This window comes from Mustelus asterias, chromosome 11 (assembly GCF_964213995.1).
Source record: "Mustelus asterias chromosome 11, sMusAst1.hap1.1, whole genome shotgun sequence".
Classification (NCBI taxonomy): Eukaryota; Metazoa; Chordata; class Chondrichthyes; order Carcharhiniformes; family Triakidae; genus Mustelus; species Mustelus asterias.
The window spans coordinates 108,747,225-108,756,779 of NC_135811.1; the positions used below are offsets into that span (position 1 = coordinate 108,747,225).

Genomic DNA, 9,555 nt, shown 5'->3' on the forward strand with positions numbered 1-9,555 from the left:
ATTCGTTGGAATTTAGAAGGCTGAGGGGGGATCTTATCGAGACCTATAAGATAAGGAAGGGGCTGGATAGGGTAGAGGTGGAGAGATTCTTTCCACTTAGAAAGGAAACTAGAACTAGAGGGCACAGCCTCAAAATAAAGGGGGGTCAGTTTAGGACAGAGTTGAGGAGGAACTTCTTCTCTCAGAGGGTGGTGAATCTCTGCAATTCTCTGCCCACTGAAGTGGTGGAGGCTACCTCGTTGAATATGTTTAAATCACGGATAGATGGATTCCTGATCAGTAAGGGAATTAGGGGTTATAGGGATCAGGCGGGTAAGTGGAACTGATCCACTTCAGATCAGCCATGATCTTATTGAATGGCGGGGCAGGCTCGAGGGGCTAGATGGCCTATTCCTGCTCCTATTTCTTATGTTCTTATGTTCTTAAAGGTATTCACCAATCACCAGGCAGGAATGTTCCCTTCCAGTCGGGGAACACTTCAGCAGTCACGGGCATTCAGCCTCTGATCTTCGGGTAAGCGTTCTCCAAGGCGGCCTTCACGACACATGACAACGCAGAATCGCTGAGCAGAAACTGATAGCCACGTTCCGCACACATGAGGACGGCCTCAACCGGGATCTTGGGTTCATGTCACACTATCTGTAACCCCCACGACTTGCCGGGGCTTGCAAATCTCACTAACTGTCCCGGCTGGAGACAATAGACATTTCTTTAACCTGTGCTTAACTCTCTCTCCACTCACATTGTCTGCACCTTTAAGACTTGATTACCTGTAAAGACTCGCATTCCAACCATTATTGTGTAATTGAGTTTGTGTCAGTATATGCCCTGTTTGTGAACACAGCTCCTCACTCACCTGAAGAAGGGGCAGCGCTCCGAAAGCTTGTGGCTTGTGCTACCAAATAAACCTGTTGGACTTTAACCTGGTGTTGAGAGACTTCTTACTGTGCTTAATACCTTCCCCACCCACTTTACCAAAGAGATGTCAACTTTAAGTGCATCCCACTGAGATGCCCCCAAAACCCTGACCTGGTGAATTATCCAAACAAGTTGAGCTATCGCGGTTATATTGCTGGGTCTGAGCTGGGTTTACTGGTTTGAGTTGGGGCAGCGGATGGTTCCTGGCCTCGGGAACAAGGTGGGGAAATCAGCCAGGGTTCCAGCTTCCAATCCCTCCCCACTGCTGAAAAGCACAAGTATTTAGGTATCAGACAAGGTCGAGTTTCCCTTTGGCTGTGATGCCAAAGTAAAATAGGGCTAACATACATCTAAACGAATTGTGAAGAACAGTCACAGGAGGAATTACTGATCGTGGAACCTAATTGCCACTGAGTTCCTGGTAGGGCAAAGTTTGAGTGAGGATTTCAAAATCATGAGGAGTCTGGACAGAGTAAATCGGAAAAAGCTGTTGCCATTTGTGAAAGGATTGAGAACCAGAAGGCACTGATTGAACGTGAATGGAAATGAACCGAAGGAGACATGAAGATAAACATGAACATAAAGGCAACGGGGACGAAGGGTCGAGAACTTCAAGTTTTTAGGTGTCCAGATCGCCAACAACCTGTCCTGGTCCCCCATGCCAACACTATAGTTAAGAAAGCCCCACCAACGCCTCTACTTTCTCAGAAGACTAAGGAAATTTGGCATGTCAGCTACGACTCTCCCCAACTTTTATAGATGCACCAGAGAAAGCATTCTATCTGGTTGTATCACAGCTTGGTATGGCTCCTGCTCTGCCCAAGAACGCAAGGAACTACAAAAGGTTGTGAATATATCCCAATCCATCATGCAAACCAGCCTCCCATCCATTGACTCTGTCTACACTTCCCGCTGCCTTGGCAAAGCAGCTAGCATAATTAAGGACCCCATGCACCCCGGACATTCTCTCTTCCACCTTCTTCCGTCAGGAAAAAGATATAAAAGTCTGAGGTCACGTACCAACCGACTCAAGAACAGCTTCTTCCCTGCTGCCATCAGACTTTTGAATGGACCTACCTCGCATTAAGTTGATCTTTCTCCACACCCTAGCTATGACTGCAACACTACATTCTGCACTTTCTCATTTCCTTCTCTATGAATGGTATGCTTTGTCGTAAAGCGCACAAGAAACAATACTTTTCACTGTATGTTAATACATGTGACAATAATAAATCAAATCAAATCAAACGAGGAAGAATGCTTATTACAGAGAGAGGTTTAGATCTGGAATGCAGGAAAGGTGAGATGGAGGGAAATTCAATTTTGGATTTCAAAGGGAATGGGGTAAGCAGGTGAAGAGAGAAATTGCAGAGCCAAGGAGAAATCTTGGGAGGAGGGGGTGCCCACTTTATTGTTCTCGCAGAGAGGCTGGAATGGACTTGAAGGATTGAATGACCTCAATTGTGCTGTAACATATTTCTATGATTCTGTACACACACAACACTGACCATTCAGGTACTGTGCCAAAGGAGGAGAAACATCAAAGGCAATAAATTCACTGCATTAAATGTTTTACTAATGTTACCTTGTAAAATTCTTTATTGCCCAACTGGGAGGCCTCTGCATCTTTCAGAGCAAGTGTGGTATTTCCAATTGCCAGATAGCACCTCGAACGGGCAACCAGACAGTTTCTGTTCCTTGGTTCCTGCTGCAGAGCCTGCAATAGAAATTTCAATAAACTTCATCATCCAGCACACTTCAAACTGATTTATTTTGCATTCGTTAAAATGAAAGTTTACCCCAAATGAACACTTTCTGTCTACTCCATAGAATTAAAACCAGGACAGCAAGACACAGAGTAAAGCTCCCACTGAAATGTCCTCATCAAACACTCCCAGGACAGGTACAGCACAGGGTTAGATACAGAGTAAAGCTCCCTCTACACTGTCCCCCATCAAACACTCCCAGGACAGGTACAGGACAGGGTTAGATACAGAGTAAAGCTCCCTCGACACTGTCCCCATCAAACACTCCCAGGACAGGTACAGCACGGGGTTAGATACAGAGTAAAGCTCCCTCTATACTCTCCCCATCAAACACTCCCAGGACAGGTACAGCATGGAGTTAGATACAGAGTAAAGCTCCCTCGACACTCTCCCCATCAAACACTCCCAGGACAGGTACAGCACGGGGTTAGATACAGAGTAAAGCTCCCTCCACACTGTCCCCATCAAACACTCCCAGGACAGGTACAGCACAGAGTTAGATACAGAGTAAAATTCCCTCTACACTGTCCCCATCAAACACTCCCAGGACAGGTACAGCACAGGGTTAGATACAGAGTTAGATACAGAGTAAAGCTTCCTCTACGCTGTCCCCATCAAACACTACCAGGACAGGTACAGCACAGAGTTAGATACAGAGTTAGATACAGAGTAAAGCTTCCTCTACACTGTCCACATCAAACACTCCCAGGACAGGTACAGCACGGGGTTAGATACAGAGTAAAGCCCCCTCTACACTGCCCCTATCAAACACTGCCAGGACAGGTACAGCACGGGGTTAGATACAGAGTAAAGCTCCCTCTACACTGTCCCCATCAATCACTCCCAGGACAGGTACAGCACGGGGTTAGATACAGAGTAAAGCTCCCTCTACACTGTCCCCATCAAACACTCCCAGGACAGGTACAGCACGGGGTTAGATACAGAGTAAAGCTCCCTCTACACTGTCCCCATCAAACACTCCCAGAACAGGTGCAGCACAGGGTTAGATTGCTATAATTCATAGAAACATTGAAACTCGAAGCAGGAGGAGGCCATTCGGCCCTTCGAGCCTGCTCCACCATTCATTTTGATCATGGCCGATCATCAAATTCAATATCCTGACCCCCCCTTCCCTCCATATCCCTTGATCCTTTTAGCCCCAAGAGCGGTATCTAATTTCTTTTCGAAATCAGACAATGATTTGGCCTCAACACAAATATGAATCACAAAGAGTTAGTAAACAGGTACAGCAAGTGATTAGGAAGGAAAATGGAATGTTGTTGTTTATTGCAAGGGAAATGGAATATAAAAGTTCCTTATGCTACAGGTCAGAAACTCCAAAGTGTTTTATAAAGTCCGACTGGATCGTAAGTTTTACATTTTGAATTTGGATAGGGTGAGCATGAAATACTCCACTTCAGGTGTGATTCAAATGACCCACTAGGGAGCTTTTATCAAAGTTTATTTAAGAATACAGTTACCATGTATGGAAAGAAAACTTGCAATATCTTTTACCAATCACAAACAAGAAAAGAAAATCATGAAATAGGATCAACCTTAACAGCTAAATACTGTTCCAATGAAACAAATCCCATGAACAAAACCTTTGCCACAAGTTTAACACAGCTAAGACTAATGCTCACACGATACTGGAATTTAGTCCTTTGGGTGAATGCTGCAATTCTCTTTTGACAAACTTGGAGTCAGAACAGCTTCAGTCCTTTGGTTGGAGAATTTCAGTGGCCAGTGAGCTTGCACATGCCAGTGGGAGAGAGACTGCAGCCGGAATGAGATTCAACCAGGATGAGGGTATCGGAAATTTGGAGCTGAGTGGGAATTCGGTGCTGAGGGGAAAGAGGTGCTTATCTTCGGGGGACCTGCGGGGGAGACTCGAGGGCAAGTGAGAGGTAGAAAGAAATCGAACCGTGACGTCACAGCCAATAGGTAAGTGATTGGCTGGTGACTTCTAGGTAGCTTTTCTTTTTTCTCTTTTTTTCTCTTGGCAATCTAGTCATAATTTTAAGTTAACTTAGGTCATGGCAGGAGATCCCAGACCCGTGTCATGCTCCTCTTGTGCGATGTGGGAGTTCAGGGACCCTTCCGGTGTCCCTGGCTCCTTCATGTGCATAAAGTGTGTCCAACTGCAGCTCCTGTTAGACCGCTTGGCGGCTCTGGAGCTGCGGATGGATTCACTTTGGAGCATCCGCGATGCTGAGGGAGTCGTGGATTGCACGTTCAGTGAGTTGGTCACACTGCAGATAAAAATTACTGAGGGCGATAGGGAATGGGTGACCACCAGGCAGAGGGAGAGTAGGAAGGCAGTGCAGGGGTCCCCTGCGTTCATCTCCATTTTGAGATACTGTTGGGGGAGATGGCTCACCAGGGGAAGGTGGCAGCAGCCAGGGTCATGGCACTGTGGCTGGCTCTGCTGCACAGGAGGGCAGGAAAGAGAGTGGCAGAGCTTTAATGGTAGGTGATTCAATTGTAAGGGAAATAGACAGGCATTTCTGTGAATGCAAACAAAACTCCAAGATGGTATGTTGCCTCCCTGGTGCAAGGGTCTCGGAGAGGCTGCAGGGCATTCTGGAGGGGGCGGGGGTGAACAGCCAGCTGTCATGGTGCATTTAGGCACCAGCAATAAAGGTAAAAAACTGGATGAGGTCCTACAAGCTGAATTTAGGGAACTGGAGTTAAACTAAAAAGTAGGACCTCCAAGGTAGTAATCTCAGGATTGCTCCCAGTGCCAAGTGCTAATCACAATAGGAGTGTCAGAATAGCTAAGATGAAGATGTGGCTTGAGGGATGGTGCAAGAGGGAGGGATTCAAATTCCTGGGACATTGGAACGGATTTTGGGGGAGGTGGGACCAGTGCAAATCGGACGGTCTGCACCTGGGCAGGACTGGAACCAATGTCCTAGGGGGAGTGTTTGCTAGTGCTGTTAGGGAGGGTTTAAACTAATGTGGCAGGGGGATGGGAACCGATGCAGGAAGTCAGAGGGAAGTAAAGTGGAGCGAGAAACAAAAGGCAGTAAGGGGAAAAGTGGAAGGCAGAGAAACCAAAGACAAAAATCAAAAAGGGCCACAGTGCAGAGTACAGAGACTGTGGAGAACTCAGTGACTGGGTCCAGTAAGGCTAAGAGAAATGAAACATGGGAGAGTGTACAAAACATGACAGGACAGTTGGTCTGAGGTGTGTTTGCTTTAACCAAGGAGTATGATAGGTAAGGTGGATGATCCTAAAGCTTGGATTACTCCATGGAACTATGATGTTGCGGCAATTACGGAGACTTGGATGAAAGAAGGGCAGGACTGGCAGCTTAGCATTCCAGGATTAAGATGCTTCAGGCGAGATAGAGAGAGTGACAAAAGAGGTGGGGATGTTGCTTTACATGTTAGGGAGAATGTCACAGATATACAGAGCGAGGACACCTTGGTGGGATCATGCAGTGAGGCCATATGGGTAGAACCCAGGAACAGGAGCGGTGCAATCGCACTGTTGGGGTTATACTACAGACCTCCCAACAGCCAGCGAGAAGTGGAGGAACTGATACGTCAGCAGATTATGGGAAGATGTAAAAACAGCAGGGTTGTTGTGATGGTCGATTTTAACTTCTCCAACATAGACTGGGATTCCATTAGTGCCAGGGGCTTGGACGGGGCAGAGTTTATTCAGCGTGTCCAAGAGTGCTTCTTGAGACAATATGTAGATAGTCCAACTCGGGAAGAGGCTATCCTAGACCTGGGGAACCATTTTGGGAGCAGTGATCACAATTCTGTAAGTTTCAAAATACTTGTAGAAAAGGATAGTCCCAGAGTGAAAGTACTAAACTGAGGGAAGGCTAACTACGACAGTATTAGGCAGGAGCTCGGGAATGTAGACTGGGGGCGGCTGTTTGAGGGTAAATCTACATCCGATGTGTGGAAGTCTTTTAGAAGTCAGTTGTGAACAATTTAGGACAAGTATATCCCTGTAAAAATGAAGGATAAGGGTGGCAAGGATCGGGAACCCTGGATGACAAGAGAGATTGTGAGCTTAGTGAAAAAGAAGGAGGCATACATAAATTTCAGGAAATTAAAAGTGGATAAGGCTCTTGAGGAATACAGAGATAGCAGGAAAGAGCTTAAACAGGGACTTAGCTGGGCAAAAAGGAGCCATGAAATGTCTTTGGCAGGCAGGATTAAGGGGAATCCCAAGACTTTGTATGCGTATATAAGGAGGAAGAGGGGAGCTAAGGAAAGGGTGGGTCCACTCAAGGACAGTGGAGGGAATTTGTGTGTGGAGCCAGATGAGATGGCTGAGGTCCTTAACAAATACTTTGCATCAGTATTCACAAAGGAGAAGGATATGGTGGATGGTGAGTAGAGAGGAGGATGTTGACATTCTAGGACATGTTAAGAAAAAAAGGGAGGAAGCATTGGATGTTTTGAAAACATTAAGGTGGACAAGTCCCCAGGACCAGATAGGGTCTATCCTAGAATACTGAGAGAGGCGAGGGAAGAAATTGCTGAGGCCTTGGCCAAAATCTTTGTATCCTCTTTAGCCACGGGTGAGGTACCAGAGGATTGGAGAGTCGCTAACATTGTTCCTCTGTTTAAGAAGGGCAGAAGAGACAATCTGGGAAATTACAGCCTGTGAGCCTTACGTCAGTGATGGGGAAATTATTGAAGAAGATTCATAGGGACAGGATGTACTCACATCTGGAAGAGAATAGGTTTATTAGCGATAGACAACATGGTTTTATGAAGGGGAGGTCATGTCACACAAATTTGATTGAGCACAGTAAGAAGTCTCACAACACCAGACTAAAGTCCAACAGGTTTATTTGGAATCATGAGCTTTTGGAGCGCTGCTCCTTCTACTTGATTGAGTTCTTTGAGGAAGTGACAAGAAAAATTGACCAGGGCAGTGCAGTGGATGTTGTATAAATGGAGTTTAGTAAAGCCTTCCATAAGGTTGCTCATGGCAGACTGATACAGAAGGTGAAGTCACATGGGATCTGAGGTAAGCTGGTATAATGGATACAAAACTGGCTTGGGCATAGAAAGAAGTTTAACAACACCAGGTTAAAGTCCAACAGGTTTATTTGGTAGCAAAAGCCACACAAACTCAATTTACATGAATAATGGTTGGAATGCGAATACTTACAACTAATCAAGTCTTTAAGAAACATTGTTTCTTAAATAACTCGCCGGCATCTCCACATCATGGATTTTAATTTGTTTGACAGGGGATGGAAAAGATGGAGCAAAATAGATAAGCGGGAGTTGGAGAGAAACACAGTCTCCTCCAGATGGACTTTGAAGGAAGAAGGAAAGAATCCTGTGGAGCTGAGCAGGGTCTATAATGAACAGTGCAGCCTCCAATCCTCAACGCCATTTCCTAAGCACTCGTTATCCTAGCTTGTGAATAACTGCAGATGACTGCTGTGACCTGTGGGGCAACATTAAACAGCTCGTGGCGAGAAATCTGAAATAATTCACCGGAACTTGCACCGCACTGAATCTCACCCCCTCCCCGCCCCACTCCCCTGAGGAACAATCGGCTTGGAAATAACCCCAGTCTCAATGGCCTGGGGATCACATTACTGCAATACTCTTCAATTCTGTAAAAACATCAGGTACTTAGTGAGTTACAACATCATTCGCTTGCACCAGTTAAGCCAGTCACCAGTTGTGCCCTCTGGCTGGTGATCTTCTCATTTAACTTACGTGTGTATAACTGTTGATAGCCTTTTCATATTCTCCCAGCATGTACAAGCGGTCTCCTTCTGACTTGTAAGTGAGATACGAGCAAACTGGGCCCCTCACAATCTCCTCTTCATCGTCAGCCATATCTCTCTGACTCTGTGTCCGTCCCTGACTCTGTCTGCCTCTCTGTGGTCGCTCTTTCTGTGTGTTCTTCAGGCTCTCTCTCTGTCTCTGCTTCTCTCCCTCTCTCGCTGCTGTTGTAATCTACTCAATGCCTGGGCTTCTCGCGGTTACAATCTGTTTGGAATGTAACCAGCCTGTCTCCTAGCAACCCCCTGACAACCGGACGCTGGGTCACTTCGATAAAGGGGACTTCTGGTCAATTTACTTTGGAATTAATATCAATAATTTGATGCAAATATTTTATAATCACTCCTCAGTTTTTTTTAAAGTGCCAAGACTAGCTCAAAACACCCATGAGATTAATGTCCTTATAAACATGGGAACACCACGACCTGAAAGTTCCTCTCCAAGCCACGCACCATCCGAACTTGGAACCACATCTCTGTTCCTTCTTTGTCGCTAGGTCAACCTCTTGGAACTCCCTCCTTAATACACCACATGGACTGCAGCCGTTCAAGAAGGCAGCTCACCACTACCTTCTCAAGGGCAAATAGGGATGGGCAACAAGTGTCAGGGATGCTCACATCTTGTGAATGAATTAATTTTAAAAATTATCAGTTTCACACACTAATATCCATAGCAGTTATCTCTAAGCGTATTTAATGGATACATTATTTTATACTTGGAATATGAGCATATATTCAATAATGTATTGTATTTCTTCCCAGTGTAATGAGTGAATTGGGAACCTGACTCTAAAACAACTCTGCTATTTTTAGTTTATGAGGAAGTTAAATCCTCTATAAAAGGGTTTATAATTTGGCACTCTGCAAACACTGTCTTTCATACTTTTCAACAGCACCGACCTCCTCAGAAGACAAACACGGGACACGGTGGACAGAGTACCCTTCGTCGTCCAGTACTTCCGCGGAGCGGAGAAGCTACGGCATCTCCTCCGGAGCCTTCAACATGTCATTGATGAAGACGAACATCTCGCCAAGGCCATCCCCACTTCTTGCCTTCAAACAACCACGCACAACCTCAAACAGACCATTGTCCG

The 9,555-nt window shown here is 45.8% G+C and overlaps 1 protein-coding gene across 1 annotated transcript in view; it reads right to left on the reverse strand.

Moving 5' to 3' along the window:
- odad4 (outer dynein arm docking complex subunit 4) overlaps positions 1–8,631 on the reverse strand; it is an 80,910-nt gene extending 72,279 nt beyond the window's left edge. Inside the window, exons 1-2 of the mRNA XM_078224263.1 lie at positions 8,394–8,631; positions 2,504–2,635 (exon numbers count right to left, since the gene is read on the reverse strand). Coding sequence (XP_078080389.1) covers positions 2,504–2,635; positions 8,394–8,516 — 255 coding nt within the window. The 5' untranslated portion in view covers positions 8,517–8,631. The remainder of the gene's footprint in view (positions 1–2,503; positions 2,636–8,393) is intronic.
- Positions 8,632–9,555: the final 924 nt, after the last annotated feature.